The sequence below is a fragment of the Grampus griseus genome (assembly GCF_964374135.1).
Source record: "Grampus griseus genome assembly, chromosome: 8".
Lineage (NCBI taxonomy): Eukaryota > Metazoa > Chordata > Mammalia > Artiodactyla > Delphinidae > Grampus > Grampus griseus.
In genome coordinates, this window is record NC_139002.1 from 63,231,256 (window position 1) to 63,250,825 (window position 19,570).

At 43.2% G+C, this 19,570-nt stretch overlaps 1 protein-coding gene across 4 annotated transcripts in view; it reads left to right on the forward strand.

Moving 5' to 3' along the window:
* PPFIBP2 (PPFIA binding protein 2) overlaps positions 1-19,570 on the forward strand; it is a 147,682-nt gene that overhangs the window by 34,512 nt on the left and 93,600 nt on the right. For all 4 annotated transcript variants that reach the window (XR_014297056.1, XM_082659337.1, XM_082659338.1 and 1 more), the window contains exon 3: positions 16,236-16,450. Coding sequence is in view for 3 of the 4 variants with exons in the window: in XM_082659337.1 (XP_082515463.1) it covers positions 16,236-16,450 (215 nt within the window). In the remaining variant the exon portion in view is untranslated. The remainder of the gene's footprint in view (positions 1-16,235; positions 16,451-19,570) is intronic.

Sequence of the window (19,570 nt, forward strand, 5' to 3'; positions counted from 1 at the left end):
AGGCCCGTGAGCCACAACTACTGAGCCTGTGCTCCGCAACAAGAGAGGCCACGATAGTGAGAGGCCCGTGCACCACGATGAAGAGTGGCCCCCGCTCGCCGCAACTAGAGAAAGCCCTTGTACAGAAACGAAGACCCAACACAGCAAAAATTAATTAATTAATTAATAAACTCCTACCCCCAACATCTGGAAAAAAAAATCTGAAGTCAACACTCTATACGATTTGGCCTTTGGCTGCCTTTGTGGCTGCACCCCCTACACTTTCCATCTGGCTCGTCTCCCTTTAGCACTGGCTGTCTCAGGGCCTTTGTGCTTGCTGTCCCCTCTGCTGGAATGTTCTCCTCCAAGTACACTCAGGTCAGATCTGTACTGAAATATCACTGTGTCTGAGGCCTTCCCTGACACTCTCTAATATAGCATGCCCACATCAGCCCCGTCCTTTCATCCTTTTTTTATTTCTTTATAGCACATATCACCATCTGACCCATTACGTTCATATTTGTCTCTTTTTTTATTATGTGCCTCGCATCAGAATGTAAGCTCTATGATGACAGGGGCTTTGTTGCTGCATCTTCAGTGCAACGCACAATAGGGGTTTAATAGATATCTGTCACGTGTACTTTATTTACTTTTGTGACTCAGCTCCCCTGTTCATTGATTAGGAGGCAGTTACTGGTTTCCGTGCCTGTGTTTTATCTGGCTGCATGCTGAGCTTCGCTGATTATTTTCTCTACTTGTACCTTTGTTTGGCTGATCCTTTTGGAACAATCACTAATTTTCTCCAAGAGTCGGTGGTTGGTACCTCTCGTGAGCCATCTCTTCCGTAGTAATTGGCTGACACAGACGTTTGACGGGAGCTATTTGACAGAGAATGCAACACTGAGGTTATTAGCGAGTGTCTGGAGGGCATATGTGCTGTGCCATTTGCAATAAAAAGAATGATAATTACTGAATGCTTTTGTGTGGGATACTTTTCCTCAAGATTATTAAAACCATCCTCATTTTCAAGTTGGCTGGGCCAAATTGGGCCACAGAGCTTAGGGATTTTTGTAATTAATTAATGTAGACAGCAGAGTTAGATGGGCTGTGGGGATTTGAATCCCAGCTCAGCCACTCACTACTAGCTGTGGAATCTTTGCGCGAATCGCTTAATCCCTCTCTGAGCCTCAGTTTCCTCATATATAAAACCGTGGCAATAACAGTACCCATCTCCTATTATTGGGAGGATTAAATGAAGGCAAAGAAGGCACTTAGCACAATGCCTGGCACTTAGCAAGTGCTCAGCTGGTCTAGGTTACTCTTGGTTTTGTTGATATTAGTACTGACGTTAGTTTTGCTGCCCAAGCTATAGTGCTGGTAGATGACAGAACTAAAATTTGAGTCCAGGGCCATCTGAGCCTCTTCTGGGCTCCATTCATTCCTGGGTTGGTTTTATGGCGAAGTGTAGCCAAGCCCTGGGGTTCTGTGGGGCCATCTACAGGAGAAGAGAGTTAACTGGGTGGAAGGTCCGGTCCTGTTCTTGCCCATCCCCACCCCCACCCCCGCCCCCTCCCCTTCTCTTGGCCACAGTGGCTTTGCTCTCTTCTCTTACACATTCGACTTCCAAGTGAGGGCTCCTTTGCTTAAGGGTGGAGCAGCTGAAAGAAAGTTTGAAGATTGTGGCAGCAAATCATGATACACAGATCCTGCAGAAGTGACGTTTTTGTGTTAACATTAAAGTCGTCCTTTTTAAATTTCTATTCTCTCGTTCAGTTGAAATGGAAGGATGTCAAGTAGCACCACCAACACTTTCAACGCTCAGTTGCTTTTGCATCTGTTAAAGTACTCAAGCAAGTGCGCGAGGACTGTATTCTCTCACTTTATGAAAACACAATTACACTTATTTCAGTGGAAGAAATTTTTATGGGCTTCCTGCATGCCCGAAATAGCAAGCACTTATGCAGAAACAAGAGGGATTCCTACTAAAATAGACACAATTCCTTCAATAATGATTATTAATAATCATAACACTATATAACAAGGACTTTCCCTTTATTAATTACTCTATAGTATGATAGGCTACTCTTCACTTTCCAAAACTCTTTCCTTAGGGCATGTGATACCGCTGTTAATGTAATTAAGACTTTAATGCAAAAAATGTGCCCCCGTCCTCCAATGAATGTAAACAGTGTAAATAGTGCAAGAGATTATCGCTCGTAGAAGCAACCGGGCCGGGAACACTTGGAGGACATCCTGATACACAAGTGCCAAGTACACCCCTGCAGGGCCACACATGGTGACCCTCATCATCTCAAGGCATTCATCTGCTCTGGAGGTATGAGAGAAGGAAATGCCTTCTAAGCAGAAGTAGGAAATGAAGCAGAAATGTGAAGTGAAACTCCTTGCTAAGAGGGATTTTAGAAACCTGAATAAGTGTATCCCAGGTGTGGCTGTACTTAATTAGAACCCAAGAATTTTATAGCAGAAAGTTGGGAAGAGGTGACTGTTAAAAAACCCAGGACTCTTGTCAAAATGATTTGTTTCTAATACAAAAGACCATTGTTGTAAGTTCCAGTATGATGTTAACCTTTGATCTGGTCTTCCTCCTGATTAGTCCCTGTGATTCAGCCTACAAATAACACCATAATTGAATTACACTGTTGATGATCGAAATTGGACACTATACTGCTTAATTACACCCCTCTGGATAGCCCAGAGCAACTGCCGCATAAGCTAATTTTGCATAGGGCTTCATCTGTGGGCTAATGGGGTCAGCGGCTGCGTCTGTAATAGGACCAGAGAACCCCTGGTCAGGACCCAGGAGACCACTTACTCCTCTTTGCTGGGGCAGCAGGTTACTCCTGCAGTTATCTATGAGCTATACGTATTGATGAGGAATAGTTAGGAGGAATGTGTTTTATAACAGTTAAACAAAGAGGTTGCTCTGCCCTGGCCTTTCTGCCAGCTCTGATTAGTGTCTGCTTTTTTTTTTTTTTTAAAGACTGTGAGGGCAGAGAAAGTTCTGATCAAGACTGTGATTATTCACTTTGGCCCATGAATGATTTCAGCTGTGGTGTTAAAGGCTGATGATTGAGTCCAAGCTCTGAACATTTAGTTGGTCTTGTTGTACCCTCTCCGAGGCGGATCAGCATAGAGTGGTCATTGGCAACAAAGCCACCTGTTTCCCAGTCAGGACTCAGGTGCAGAGTCCTCTGCTATGAAACTGACCTGAGGAGAGTCAGGGTGGAATTTTAGAGGTGCCTAGCGGGCTGAGATGTCAAAGACTGCCCTTCGTGTGAAGAGGTCGGAATGGCCCACAGTGGGGCTGCGAGCCCTACTCAACAGCCATCATTCTGTTTTCTTCCCTTGCTGACAGAGCCCACCTCTCACTCCTTCATGGCTCTGTAGCCTCATTTTCTAATCTCTGAAAGAATGTGAGTAAAGTTGGAATTATCATTTGTTCCTTAAATCCTTGCTTATAGTTGTGATTATAGGAACTGACCTGTAGAACCATCTGGACCTTGTATTTTCTCATTGGAAGATTGTCTTTTTGTAACGGTTAGGGACAGTCAGGTTTTAATTTTTTCTCTGTTGAGTTTTGGCACATTATATTTTTCTAGATATTTGTGTATTTTACCAATGTTTTCCATTTTGTTAGCATATGGTTGCTTATCGTATTTTATCTTTTTAAGACCTGCTGCTTGTTATATCTGTTTTTTAATCCTAGTATTGCTTATTTGTGCCTTCTCTTTATTTTTTGATCAATCTTGCCAGAGACTTTTTTTTTTACTACTTTTTTCAAAGAATTGACTTGTTTTTGCTGATCAGTCACCATAGTAGGTGTGTATATTATTTATTCTGTAAATAGTTAAATGTGTATATGTATCAGCCCAGGTTCTTCAGAGAAACAGAACCAATAGGGTGTGTGTGTGTGTGTGTGTGTGTGTGTGTGTGTGTGTGTATAGAGAGAGACACATAGAGCAAGAGACAGAGAGAGAGAGAGAGATTTATTTTAAGGCATTGGCTCACATGAATGTGGAAGCTGGCAAGTACGAAAATCTACAGGATAAGCCAGCAGCCTGGAGTGCCAGCAAAGAGCCAGTGTTGCAGTTCAAATCCGAAAGCCATCTGTTGGAAGATCCCCACTTCTTCTAGAGCAGGGATCCCCAACCCCCGGAAACCCCTGTTAGGAACCAGGCCACAAAGCAGGAGGTAAGCAGTGAGCGAGCAAAGCTTCATCTGCTGCTCCCCATGGCTCACGTTACCGCCTGAACACCCGCCCCCACTCCTGCCACCGCTGGTCTGTAGCAAAATTGCCTTACACAAAACCGACCCCTGGTGCCACAAAGGTTGGGGACCACTGTTCTAGAGAGGTCAGTCTTTTTCTATTAAGATCTTCCACTGATTGGGTGAGGCCCACCCACACTATGGAGGGCAGTCTGCTTTGGTCAAACTCTACTGATTTAAATGTTAATCTCATCAAAAAAATACCTTCACAGAAACATGTAGAATAATGTTGACTTAATATCTGAGTACCACGGCCTAGCCAAGTTGACACATACAATTAACCATCACAGTATGTATAGATATATAGGCATTATGTATCTATGCTTAATATATATACATATTTAACTTCTTTGAACATCTGTTCTTTATTGTTTATCATTTTCTGCTCTACTTACTTGAATGTATCTGTTCAACTTAACAAATCAACGAATAATATATAACAATATGTATTTAAAATTGATTGCTAACTTAATTCTGTTGTGGTTAAAGTGTTTTCTGATACTTACTCTCTGGAATTTATTGATACTTGCTTTGTAGCCTTGACGAGAACATTGCCAGTTTTCATTAATGTTCTATGTGTGCTTGCAAGGTGTGTGCATTTTCCAGTTATTATGTGCCATGTTCTATAATTGTCCATTACATCCAACTTATTTGAATCTTCTCTACCAATACTGTTTTTTTTTTTTTGGTCTGCTTGATCTTACCAGTTTCTAAGAAATACTTATTAAAATCACTCTGCTAGATGGTGTATTTGATCCCCTATACTCGTGGACATTTTGCCTTCTATTTTGAAGGTGTTTTAAAATTTTTTATTTATTTATTTTTAAAAATTGAAGTATATTTGATTTTACAATGTTGTGTTGTTTCTGGTGTACAGCAAAGTGATTCAGATATATATATATTCTTTTCCATTATAGGTTATTACAAGATATTGAATGTAGTTCCCTGTGCTATACACTAGGGAACTCAGTCCCTGAGTTCCCTCAAATTATACCTTGCTGTTTATCTATTTTATATTTATATATAGTGGTGTGTATCTGTTAACCCAAACTCCTAATTTGTCCCTCCCCACAGCTTTCCCCTTTGGTAACCATAAATTTGTTTTCGATGTCTGTGAGTCTGTTTTTGTTTTGTAAATAAGTTTATTTGTATCATATTTTAGATTCCACATATAAGTGATATCATATGGTATTTGTCTTTCTCTTTCCAACTTGCTTCACTTAGTATGATCATCTCCAGGTCCATCCATGTTGCTGCAAATGGCATTACTTCATTCTTTTTAATGGCTGAGTAATATTCCATTGTGTGTGTATGTGTATATATATCATATCTTCTTTATCCGTTCACCTATTGATGGATACTTAGGTTGCTTCTATGTCTTGGTTATTGTAAATAGTGCTGCTGTGAACATTGGGGTGCCTGTATCTTTTTGAGTTACAGTTTTCATCTTTTCCAGATATATGCCCAGTTGTGGGATTGCTTGACCATACAGTAACTCTATTTTTAGTTTCTTAAGGAACCTCCATACTGCTCTCCATAGTGGCTGCACCAATTCACATTCCCACCAACAGTGTAGGAGGGTTCTCTTTTCTCCATACCCTCTCCAGCATTTATTATTTGTAGGCTTTTTGATGATGGTCATTCTGACTGTTGTGAGATGATACCTCATGTAATTTTGATTTGCATTTCTCTAATAATTAGTGGTGATATTGAGCATCTTTTCATGTGCCTGTTTGCCATCTGTCTTCCTTGGAGAAATGTCTAGGTCTTTCGCCTTTTTTTAATTGGGTTGTTTGTTTTTTTGTTATTGAGTTGTGTGAGCTGTTTGTATATTTTGGAAATTAATCCATGGTCGGTAGCATCATTTGCAAATATTTTCTCCCATTCCATAGGTTGTCTTTTCATTTTGTTTATGGTTTCCTTTGCTGTGTGAAAAGCTTATAAGTTTGATTAGGTCCCATTTGTTTATCAACTATTTTATTTTTTGATTTCTACTTGTCCCACTCTTTCTACACTTCCCTTACCCCCTTTTTTTTTTTTTTTTTTTTTTGTGGTACACGGACCTCCCACTGTTGTGGCCTCTCCCATTGCGGAACACAGGCTCCGGACGCGCAGGCTCAGTGGCCATGGCTCACGGGCCTAGCCCCTCTGCGGCATGTGGGATCTTCCCGGACCTGGGCTCGAACCCGCGTCCCCTGCATCGGCAGGCGGACTCTCAACCACTGTGCCACCAGGGAAGCCCCCCTTACCCCTTTTTAATGTTTGGAAACATCAAATTGTTTATGTGTGTTCTTATTCCAGAATCGAGGCTGAATTTCCTTCTGTGGGGTGACTTTTTTCTAGTTGGTAGACTGAGGATATTGCCCTTTTGCATCCTGGCTTTATGCAGAGGTCTTCCATCTGACCTCTCCCTTTGGTCAGGCCCTAAGCTTTGTCTCCTGTCCTCAAGTGGCCCATTCAAGCTGAGGTGTTAAGCCACCAGGGAATTGGCCTGCAGGGCAAAAACACCAGCTCACATGCTCTCTTTCTCCTGAGCTACTGAGCTCTGAAAATTTCCTTCAGTTCAGTTGCTTTAAAAAGTGTATGTATGAAAAAAAAAAAAGTGTATGTATGTGTGTTTTTTAATTTGGGGTGTCCTTTGGGATTTTTCTGAGCACAACTAGTCTGTTACCTGCCCTGTTGCAGCTATAATGCAGTTACCTTCCTTGCCTCATGGCCCCTTCCTCCATCTTCAAAGCCAGCAAGGTCAGGGCAAGTCCTCATGTCACATCTCTCTGACCCATTCTTCTCCCTCCCTTTTATGATTTAAGAGCTCATGTGATTAAAACTCCAGGATAATATCTCCATCTCATGATTCTTAATCACATCTGTAAAGTCCCTTTTGCCATATTAGGTAACAAACACATTCATAGTTTCCAGGGATTAGGATGTGGGCATCTTTGGGAGGGTCATTATTCTGTCTACCACAAAGATTAATAAATAACATTCCTTACAACACTGTAAATCAACTATACTTCAATAAAATATTTAAAAAGAATAACAGCCCATTATTCCCCTCCTAGTTTGGTTCCAGTCAAGGAACAGACAAAGGAGTCAGCCAGAAAGAGATCAAAATATCAGCTTTATCATGAGTTTCACTGATTAGGAAAGTTAGCTTGACCTGAAGCCACAGTCAGGAAGGACCTTGAATCCACTCATCCTACACACATACCCCAAACTGAACTCAATCCCAGGCTACAGACTTTCACCTTCTGGGGCAGAGCTTGTCTCAGAAAAAGCTTCCTCAGAAGCTAATGCTTGCATACGGGGACGGGCAGCTCCAGAGAGAATTCCATCTTTTAGTTCTGTCATCAGAAGAGGCCTTCCGCCATTGAGGAAAAATTGAGTAAGGGGAGGCAGGTAGAAACCACTCTCCCCTCCCACAGAAATATGGAGACTGGAATAGTACCCATAATAGCGATTCTTGATTTTTTTTTTTTTTTAATATTTATTTTTGCTGTGTTTGGTCTCCGTTTCTGTGCGAGGGCTTTCTCTAGTTGCGGCAAGCGGGGGCCACTCTTCATCGCGGTGCGCGGGCCTCTCACTGTCGCGGCCTCTCGTTGCGGAGCACAGGCTCCAGACGCGCAGGCTCAGTAGTTGTGGCGCACGGGCTTACTTGCTCCGCGGCATGTGGTATCTTCCCGGACCAGGGCTCTAACCCATGTCCCCTACATTAGCAGGCGGACTCTCAACCACTGCGCCACCAGGGAAGCCCGCGATTCTTGATTTTTGTCGAGACTTTGTGTATGGCCTAGTCTATAGTCAGTTTTGAAAAAATGCTTTATATGTGCTTGAATACAATGTGCCACCTCTAGTTGTTTGGGGTATAGTTCTTTATGTGCCTTTTGCTGTTTTGATAATCACCACTTTATTTTTTTTTTTTTTTTTTTTTTTTTTTTTTTTTTTACCACTTTATTTTTTAATTTTCTTTTTAGGTCTGCTTGACCCGTCATTTCCCAAAGGAGAGGGTCTTTTTTACACACCATGGGATTTAGTTTTCTAAATTTGTGTTTAGGATTTGATATGTGAGTTCATCAGTGAGAAGACTCGTAATTTGCCTTTGTAGTACTCAGAACTTCTAAATTGTTTAGTTCCAGGGGCACCTTTCACACTCTGGTCTACAAGTTGTACTGGCTGGCTCTCCTTATCGAGACAGCTGGGAGCAGTCCATCCTTTTCTCTACTGAACACCAGTTAGATTAGAATTATTCACTTCCTGAACATTGGCTAGAGCTAACTTGTAAAAGCATTTGGCCTGGTATTTTCTCTGTGGAAAAATATTAAATTATGGCTCAATTATTTATAGGTCTATTCAGATGATTTTTTTGTTGTTTTTTATCATTTTATCCAGTGATTGTGTGTGTGTGTGAGACTGGTTTTAATATTTTGATCAAAAATACCTACTCCAATGCATGAAGTCCTGAGTTTTATTTTTTGAACACGTTAAATTTCACTCATTCAGTGTCATAATTTTTTGTATGTCTCTCTTAATAACATCAAAGAACTGGATTACTTTTTCTCCATTATTCATATTTTTGCGTTTAAATAGGTGTTTAGTGCAAAATGGCTAATAAGAAAAATAAATAAATAAAAAATAAACATAAATAAGTAAATAAATAGGTGTTTAGTGCATTTATAATTATTATAGTTACTAGTATATAGGTATGTGTGTACTTATTTCTCTGTTTTATGCTGTTGTTCCTTTTTAACTTTTTTTTTTACTTGTTTTTGGTTTTGCCTTGCTGGCTTCTGTAATATTGATCAAGTTGTTTTTAAATCTCTTTTAGGAAGTTAAACATCTATTTCTACTTTTTTTTTTTTTTTTTTTGCGGTACGTGGGCCTCCCACTGTTGTGGCCTCTCCCGCTGCGGAGCACAGGCTCTGGAAGCACAGGCTCAGTGGCCATGGCTCACGGGCCCAGCCGCTCTGCGGCATGTGGCATCTTCCCGGACTGGGGCATGAACCCGTGTCCCCTGCATTGGCAGGCGGACTCTCAACCACTGCGCCACCAGGGAAGCCCTATTTCTACACTTTTAATGCTCATCCTTGCATTTTTTTAATGCTCACGTTTTTAACATACATCCTTAACACAAAGGCTAAAGATAAGTATCTTTATAGAATAATAATTCTGTCTTCCTCTTCAGTAATACCTGACTCTTAGAATGCTTTAATTCCCATCACTGCCCCATCTTCCACATTATTTTAGTTTTGTGTTCTGGTGTCATCTTGATTTATAGACCCCAAAATATTGTGCTATTTATTTATTCATTTATTTATTATTCATTGAACATTTATTTTTATTGGGTATCATAATGCATTATTTTACCTAATCCTTGTGAAACTTGTGAAAGATGAACAGTATTGCACCCCCCTTTTTTAAAAAAAAAATTTATTTATTTGTTTGTTTGTTTATTTTTGCCTGCATTGGGTCTTTGATGCTGCGTGCCAGCTTTCTCTAGTTGTGGCCAGCAGGGGCTACTCTTCACTGTGGTGCACGGGCTTCAGGCTTCTCATTGCAGTGGCTTCTCTTGTTGTGGAGCACAGGCTCTAGGCGTGCGGGCTTCAATAGTTGTGGCTCGCGGGCTCTAGAGCACAAGCTCAGTAGTTACGGTGCACAGGCTTAGCTGCTCCGCGGCATGTGGGATCTTCCCGGACCAGGGATTGAACCCGTGTCCCCTGCACTGGCAGGTGGATTCTTAACCACTGCGCCACCAGGGAAGCCCCGCCACCCGCTTTTTACAGACAGGAAATTGAAGCATAGAGAGCTTAACTAGAAAGCATAATTAGGAAAAAATACAAGATCCATCAGATCTCAAAATCTAAGTTCTTTCATCGTCCCATATTATATAAACTAGTCTTAGCTCTCAAAGGAAGGTGTTGAAACAAAGACCTTAGGTCTAAGTAGTTGTTAGAGAATGTACAGGACATATGGTCCAATGGTCTCCATTCTGGGTCTTCAGTGGAGGTGTCTGATGGTGCCCAGGACGCTGCAGATCTGTGTCTTGAGGGTGAAGCTGCAGCTCCTCTGGGATTCAAAGGCTCTGCCTGGGTAACAACTTGCTATAAATATTCTTGTCTCATGCATTTTGTCATACTGTGTACCCCTGAAGAGCTTCAAGAAGTAGAAAATAGTCCTGGAGGCCAGAAAGTCTGAGATCAAGGTGCCAACAGGGTTGATTTCTGGTGCGACCTCTCTTCCCAGCTTGTGGGCTATCTTCTTCTCACTGTGTTCTCACATGGCCTTTCTTCTGCTGGTTTTGGAAGAGTCTTGCAGAGAGGCAGGAGGTGGCTGCAGCTGACCCTGGGAAACAGACCCTGGCTGCAGCCACTCTTGGGTGCTCCCCCCGCCCCCCCGGATGTGTTTTTCATCCCACTCCTTTTTGGTTGGTGCAGTTTTTCCTGCTTCATGAAGTAGATCCTTTAAAATCCCTTCAGGAATAGCCTGCCAGTAATAAGTTGCACGAGTCATTATGTGAAAAATGACCTTACTTTAGTCTTAATCTTGAGTGGTAGTTTATCTTGTACAGGTTATAGGTTGGTAGCTACCTGTAGATATTATTTTGTGGTCATCGGGACTTTGCTGATGAGAAGTCTCTTGACAGTCTGTCTTTTATCTCTGGTTGCTTTTAAATTTCCTCTGTCCTTGGTGTTCTTCAGTTTCACTGCGTTGTTTCTAGGATGGGTTTGTTTTGATGTATCGTTTTTGGGACTCAGTGTGTGTCTTTTAAACTGAGAAGACTCCAGATTTTATTTGTGACAAATCCATAGCCATTTTCTCTTTGTTGCTTCTGCTTCACTCTATATACTTCCTTCCACTTTCCATTCCAGTAATTTTCTTATCTGTTATTTAACCTGTGCACTTAATTTCTCACTTGAATAATTGCATTCTTCATTTTGGTTTCCACGTGGTTCTTTTTCAAATTGTTCTGTGCTTTTCTCGCTCCTTATTCTTTCATTAAAGTTTCTATTTCTCTCATTTTTTTCCTTCAATTATGTAAAACATATCATATATGTCCAAATAGATTCCCAAATAGACAAGTACTCATAATATTAATTTATTGATTAAGTTACTTGTATATTTATAAGCATTATGTAAAATAATTATGGATTTCTTATCTCACTGGCACATTTTTAATAATAATTTTTTCAAGCGTTTTACATTTATCTCCAACATACTGTGTTTATTATTATGAGAGCTGCTTGTTGAATAATTTTAGCATCCCAGAACAGTTGAAGAGCATGTGGGGATGTTGATAAAATGTAGAGGTGGGGTCCGAGAGTCTGCATTTCCACCAAGCTCCCAGGTAATGCTAGTGCAGCTGACATGCACAGCACTTTTGATGTGCAGAGTTTTAGAGCAGCGGTCCCCAACCTTTTTGGCACCAGGGACCGGTTTCGTGGAAGACAATTTTTCCATGGATGGTGGCAGTGGGGAGGGATGGGGGGAGGTGTTGGTTCAGGCGGTAATGCGAGCGATGGGGAGTGACGGGGAGCGGCAGAAGAAGCTTCGCTCGCTCGCTCGCTCACCCGCCGCTTACCTCCTGCTGTGCAGTCCGGTTCCTAACAGGCCACGGACCAGTACTGGTCTGCGGCCTGGGGGTTCGGGACCCCCATTTTCAGGCCCATCATCTTCACTTTTCAGTTGCTGTAAATACAGCACTTTAAAAATTCACATATGATGCTCTCAATAGATATTTCATCTTATGCCAGAGAACCCCCATCTGCATGATAAAGGATCTTTTTTTTTAACATCCACAAATAAAATATTTTATTTATTTTTCAACAAATGGTGTTGGAACAATTGAATAGCCATAGTTAAAAGAAAAAAGAACCCTGACCTAATCCTCATACTTTGTACAAAATTAAGTCTGGATCAATCATAAATCAAAATGCAAACTATGAAGCTACAGAACATTCAGAATAAAGCATAGGAGAAAGTCTCTGTGACCTTGAGTAATACGAACAAGTGTATATTAGAGGTAAACAATAATGAATTTATTACAGTTTGGATGTGCAGGGTAAGGTCATAAAATCCTGTTGTACTTGCCAGGGAAGAAGGGAAAGCTTCACAGTGGGTAGTGGTCCGTGGAGGAGAAGCAAGTGGAGGGTCCCTTTGCAAGGGACATTTTTTTTTTTCTTGTGCCATTTTTCATTAAGTGTTTATTAGCCTTTGGGGGGCTCGTGATAATCTTAATTCAAATTTCATTGCATAATAAAGCGACAGGGACATCCTGCTCTCAGCATGACAGCCAAGGGAGCTCTACAGATCCGCTCAAATGTGAAGCTGGAGAAAATCAGTTTTTACAGAATGCAAAGAGCCTTTCTCTGGAAATGATCCTGAGCCATTTCACTGAAGAAACATTGATTCCATAGAATCTACCAGAACTTGGTAAGAACTATGAGCGTCTGTGGTCTTTGAACCAAGGTGTGTGCCCTCCCTCCCTGCTCCGGCTCAGCAGGGCAGAAGCCCACCCCAGGCTGGGGGAGCCACGCACACGGGGACCCCCGCTCCTGGCATCCAGCTGCTGGACTATCTTCCCGGGAGGGCAGCATGTCAGCGTTTCTCATCCTGCCCCCCAGAGATCTGTGTTTGGGGCTAAACACTGAGTGAATGTGGCTGAGAGGTGGCGGGGGGGTCCCTTCTCCGGCTCAGACCCCCTTGTGGGACCAGACTGCACATTGGGCTCAGAGCACTGAGAATGCTGGTTGCCTGTTACCCTTGCTGTGGCTTGTGGCAGGTGGAGTGGTCTGTGCAGTAAAAGATCATTTTTTAGAAGTTTATCTTATATGTATATATTTCTAAATTGTTCAACATATATACTTTGTGTAAGTGAAGACAGGCTAAGTTATGCTGCAATAACAAACAGTCCCAGAATGTCAGCAGCTTGAAACAGCTCATGCAGGTTCCCCCGGGGTCTACTTAGAGCTCTGGTCCACATCATCTTCCCTTTGGAACACGGGCTGATTCAGTCCCCACCGTTGCCAGAGACCAGAGCAAGTGAAAGAGATGAGGAATTGTGCTCTGGTTCCTAAAGACTTTCTCCCAGAAGTGACACATATCACTTTTCATGTTTATTGCCCAGAGGAAGTCATGTGGCTGTGAGTAACTTCAAGGGGCAGAGTGTTATCCTACTATGAACTTAAGTAGAGGAGAACCAAAACATTTCTGAATAACCCTAATTACTACTACACACATACTTAGTTGCTTTTGAAAGCGATCATTAAAAGGCCTTCAGTGAAATCCTATATTTGCATTTTATGTTGTCTTGCCTTCCCCTAACAATTACTGAATCTGTATTAAATTTTGGTTGTGGGTGCTTAAAATAAAAATTCTCAGGTTGTCCTCTCTAAACATCAAAATTTGACATTGATCAACGTTGATTTGCTAGTCAATGATTTCCACTTAGGCTGCACATTAGAATCACCTGGGGAGCTTTTTGTTATCCCAGGTCAGCCTTAGACCGATCAAATTAGAACCTCTGGAGGTTGGGACCCTGGCATCTGTAGTTTGTAAAACTCCCCAAGTGATTTCAGTCTGCATGTAAAATTGAAGTCCCCTGTGTTAATCTGTCTTCCCTAAAGAGTGCTTTGTTGTTCAAGATAAAGTAATTGAGAGATTGCCCCCAAAGAGAAACTTTATTTGGGCGTGAACATGAGGTGAGCTGCTGTTTTCTGAGACGTAATTTAGGGGTCCACGCCTTGCCTTATGTTATTGTCTCTTTTGTATTGTTTTGTTAAACCCAGGTATGAAGGCATGCATTTTCTTATTTGTTGCATCTGATAGTCCGATTTTGATGTATTTTCCTCTGTGATTGTAGTTTTTCCATAGGAACTGATCATCTGTAGGGAATGTGTGTGGAGTATGGAACTGAGTCTTCTGGGTGACTGGTTTTTTGTTGTTGTTATTTCGGTCGCGCCACGAGGCTTGTGGGATCTTAGTTCCCCGAACCCAGGTCACAGCAGTGAAAGCTCTGAGTCCTAACCACTGGACCACCAGGGAATTCCCTGGGTGGTTGTTGCCTTTGGTAATGCTGGGCCTTAGGAGTTTCACCATTCTGGACCATTTTCTGAGCCTGTGTGTTGATGAAATTGCAAAGAGATAGAAATTACAGTCTTTTACGTGTGTATACATGTGGAAAAATAGACACAGATACACATGTACTCATACACGTTTACACACATACGCAATATTTGAATAGTAAGGAAGAATCCCGAGGATTTAGGGCAGGGAGGGGCCCAGAGAATGGAAGGAACTTGTCCAAGGCCAAGGAGTGATATAAAGTGAATGAAAATCTCAGTCTCCCCACCTACTCCTGGCCTGACTTATCCTCCATTTATAGGTGTGTGTGTGTGTGTGTGTGTGTGTGTGTGTGTGTGTGTGTGTGTGTGTGTGTGTTGAAGTGTGTCCGGCATGCAGAGGGATTACTTAGCATTTGTTTGGAGACTGGGGGGTCTTGCCCTGCTTCTGTTCATTTTCTTTCCTGACGTTGTTGGCTGTGGCCTCTCCTAGTCAACTCTAAACTGTATTTGCAGGAGCCAGAAAGCGCTGAGCACACGTCAGAGTGTGGGTAGTAGGGCCGTTTCCTAGTTCCCTGGAGCCGTGGACTTGTTTGTGGATCGTGAGCCGCGACTCCCCCTATCCTGCCCTTTCAGAAAGCAAACCGGCAATCAAACAGTAATTGTTTCCTTCTGTGTGGATTTCTCATTCCAAAGACTGCCATGGCAAGTAGGAAGTCGGCTTTTAAAAGAGCAGAGGAACCTGGAATTAGACGTCAGGCCTGCAGTGCAACCGTGGATGTGGTAGCCCTACAGCCCACATTTTCCAGCAAGAGTCCTGACTTCAAATATTTTATTCTGTTGGTTTTATAAACAATCCAAATGCCCTAGAAATTCCACTACGAACCGTATTTTCTAAAGTGTTTCTTACTGATGAAAGAAGCACAGAAATCCTTTGTTAGACTCTGTTGCCCCAGTTCTGGTTTGAAAAATATATCACTGTACACATTATGCAAAGAAGACTTTTTTTTTTTTAATGGTGGGGTTTAGAAAGGCAAAAACAGTCCTATTTGGGACATACCAGTTTAGAAAAAGACCCAGTATCCCAGATCTCTGGGGAAATCCAGGTACTCTTCCTCTTAGCTATTCATCCAAGCATATGTACAGACATTCAGTCCAGTTCCCCCTCACCATCTACTGGTCAGGGGGCGTGATAACTATGTTAGCTAACTGTGACAGGGGCTCTGCCCTCAGAGACCTCACAGCCCATAAAGGGAGATGATATATGGATACACACAGTAATAGATACAAGTCAAAAGTATACCCTCTATATTCTGTACCCTCTGAGTATGTCAGAGGGTATAGAGTCTCCCAACGGGGAAGATCTAGAAAGATTTCGATTCACTCAGCCTCACCAGACCCCACACAGCACCCCTTCCTCTGCACCCTGTTGATCAGAGCGAGTCACTAGACCAGCCCGGAGTCAGCATCCCCCTCAGGAGGAGGGGAGTAGGATGCCCGCACGAGGATGGGATGGACTTTTGGTGGCCATCTGTGCAGTCTACCACATGAACGTAGAAGAGGACAAATTTATTAATATCAGAGCTGAAGACTGGCATCTCACCATTTTAGCGCACATGTCCTTGGTCGTGGGTGAGGTCTAGCTGTGCTTCCCCAGTTGTCTGAAGTTGTGAGCTTCCCTAAGCCAGTCCCAATGGGCACAGTCATGTGCCTCTCTCATGCCCAAGCCAGGATGAAAGGTGATTTCTGCAAAGTTCATGTTGTGAGTGATTCTGCTGAGGCAGAAGTGGTTCCTCTAGGCTTCTTATCCATCCCTTTCCTCTCCCCTTTCACTAACTTTGCTGTTTATCAATCAGTTCCTTGCCCGTGGCGTCCACCCTTCTTACCAAGGTTCCCGCCTCTCTCTTGTTCCAGGCACTAACACGGGGGGAGATATTAGCGATGGTACCTGTGAGCCTGGACTGGCCTCCGCGGCTTCCTACATGAACCCCTTCCCGTTGCTCCGTCTCGTCGAGGACTTGAGGCTGGCCCTGGAGACGCTGGAGCATTCTCAGGAGAGAGCAGCCCTCCTGAGCCAGATCCCCGGCCCCACAGCTGCCTACCTAAAGGAGTGGTTCGAGGAGAGCTTGGTGAGTAGGCCCATGGCCTGGGTGGGGAACACAGTCACGGAGCCCCTGGCATGCCACCACCACCTGGGGCTGTTACTTCATCTGTGCACTGTCCAGTCTTTTCTTGCTTCCTGTCCAGATTTGACCAACCCGCAGTGGGTGGTGGTCCTTCCCAGCAGAAGGGTAGGGCCTGGTCAAGCAGCTTAAGCTCCACAGTCAGCCTGCCTGGGCCCCTCCCGTTGTTCTCCTGAGAAGGGGAAATCCAGGGCCAGAGAAGAGCAAACATGGAAGGTGTTTCCCCCCAGATAGTACATGCACAATTTGCTGTGTTATAATCCCTAGCTGGGGTCTCTATTTTCAGCTGAACCCACCATGCCCCTCGTTTCTTACAACAAACTAGAACCTTGTTTCCTCATCCATCCCGTTATTGCTGCCCCTACTCTTCAGACCACCCTGCCCTAGAAGTCCTTCCCGCCCCTAGAGTGGAACACAGGTTTCCTGACTCTCCTTCTGCCCTCTCTAGATCAATCCTGCACACCTGCTGGTCTCTAAGGGAAGCAGATGAGTAACCAAAGCTGTAAATTTTTGGCTTTTGTTACCCATCTCCTTCCCTGTGGAGACCAGCCAGTCAGCTTTAAAAGACGAGTAATATCTGGGAATGGGTAAGGCAAGAAACCAGTCCATTCTGGAAATGAGCTGGATTGGCACCCAGTCCAGGGCTGGGAAGCCAGAGGGAGCGTGTGATCATTACCTAAGCTGAGTCTGAGGATGAAAGCTGGGATGCAGTCTTCTAAAGCTAGAATCCGGTGGATCTGATTCAAACTTGGGAAGTATGCACAGAGGATGACAGGAACAGGACCACTAAATTGGGAGGGGCAGGTTGACGTTGAAAACCACAGACGAAGGAGGTTGACATCCTCTTTTCTGGAGGCCAAGTCATTTGTGATTAGACGGGTTATATCCCAGATGTCCTAGCTACTCCTGTTCAGGAGTCTGTCAATACAGTCTTATCCCCATGCCTTCCTCTGAGCACCGAAGAATTCTTTATTATATTCATTATATGTGTTGTTCAACATTTTCATTACATAGGTTGTCTGCCTGGAGTTCTGTAGCATACCCATAGGTAGGGAGAATAACAGCCTTTCAAAGATGTCTACATCCTAATGGCCAGAACCTGTGAATAAGTTACTGTATGTGGCAAAGGGGAAGGAAGCAGGTGGAATTAAGTTGCTAATCAGTTGAGTTTAAAATGGGGAGAGCAGCCTGGATTTTCCAGGTGAGCCCAGTGTAATCACTGGCGTCCTTATAAGTGGAAGGGGGCGGCAGAAGACTCAGTGTCTGATGGATGTGGTGGGGGAAGGAGTCGCCCGCCGCTGCTGCTGGCTTTGAAGGCGGCAGGGCCAAGAACCGAAGGATGCAGGCAACTGCCAGGAGCTGGAAAACTGGGCTCTCCCCTGGAGCCTCCAGAAGGGAGAGCAGCCCTGCCAACAGCTTGATTTTAGCCCAGTGAGATTCATTTCAGACTTCTGACCTCCAGAACTATAAGGTAATGACTTTGTGCTTTTGCAAGCCACTAAGTTTGTGGTAATTCGTTACAGTAGCAACCGATAATGCCCAGAGAGGAAGGTGAAGGTTGCTGGATGGGTCTCGGGTAGGCCTGTTACAGGTCAGGTTTGCAAGCTGGCTTCTCATTCCTCCCCCACATGAAGGCGGTTCTTGGGGGTCCTCTCAGACTTGTGCCCATAATGGGACAGAAATCCCCACCTGCTCCTCCGCTCACGCTTTTAACCAGATTGGGAGTTGCTGGGGGATGGCTTCGGTAGTTTAGTTCTCCTTCCCACAGCAGAAAGATCCCCCTTTGCTTTGCTAGAGAGGAACTCTCTGGCTGTTACCGTACTTGTAGCTTCGTGATGTTGATCCTGGCTTCTCCCCTGTCATGTCTCAGCATCTTCTGCCCACCTCTCTTTGCAGCTGCGGCTTTCTAGCTCACTTTACACCCGGCATGGGCGCCCATCCCTCCCTGCAGTCCTGCTAAGTACTACTGACTCAGGCTATAGTGTTTACAGAAAATTTTATGAAGCTTCAAGAAAATGATAGGTCCATAATTCCTCAGTCTGAAACCCTTGGGTCCACATGCATTTTAGAACTCAGAGCTTATTAAACTTTAGAAAGGTGAGACAGTGCATGTGTACTGTACAGTATGTACCATCTCTAGCAGATACAGGGCAGGAAACACGTGAACATTTCTTCAGCAAAACTTGTGAATATCTGCATGAAGTGGGATAAAGAAAGACTACAAATACATAATTTACAGTGACTGTATTTTTACCTTGTATAGATGTGCTCGAATTTATGGAACCATTTCTCTAATGTTGAATTGAAATTTTTAATCTTTCACTAATGATACGGCATTGCTGCACAGACTGTCTAGAAATATTTGTTATATCGAAATATTTTCAGATAGAATCGTGAAAGTAGAATAATAGTTAAAGCAGGGTTAACGGACAAAATACAGCATGCTCAGTTAAGTTGGAATTTTAGATAAACAATGAATTTTTAATAAGTATGTTTCATACAGTTTGCTAAGTCTGGCAACTCTGATCAAAGATATTAATCTTTAAGCCTTGTGACACATTTTTCCAAAGCACTTTTCAAAAAGATTTTACTCATTTATATTTTCATTGGCAGGGTTTGAGGTATATCCTGGTCAACAAGCACTAAGATTGAAAAAATAGCTTTACTAATTTCATAGGAAAAATGGCTTTTTTTTTTTTTTTTTTTTTTGCAGTACGCGGGCCTCTCACTGCTGTGGCCTCTGCCGTTGCGGAGCACAGACTCCGGACCCGCAGGCCCAGCAGCCATGGCTCACGGGCCCAGCCGCTCCGCGGTATGTGGGATCCCTCCGGACTAGGGCACGAACCCGTGTCCCCTGCACCGGCAGGCGGACTCCCAACCACTGCGCCACCAGGGAAGCCCAAAATGGCTTCATTTTATCTTTGCATTTCTTTGTTTAGTAGGAAGGCTAAATTTTTTTATTAGCTAATTAGTATTTCGTATTGTCTCCAAACTTTTGGTCTCTTACCCCAATATGAAAAAAATTCCTTCTCCAAATATACATATTCGTATATGGAGAATTGTCCT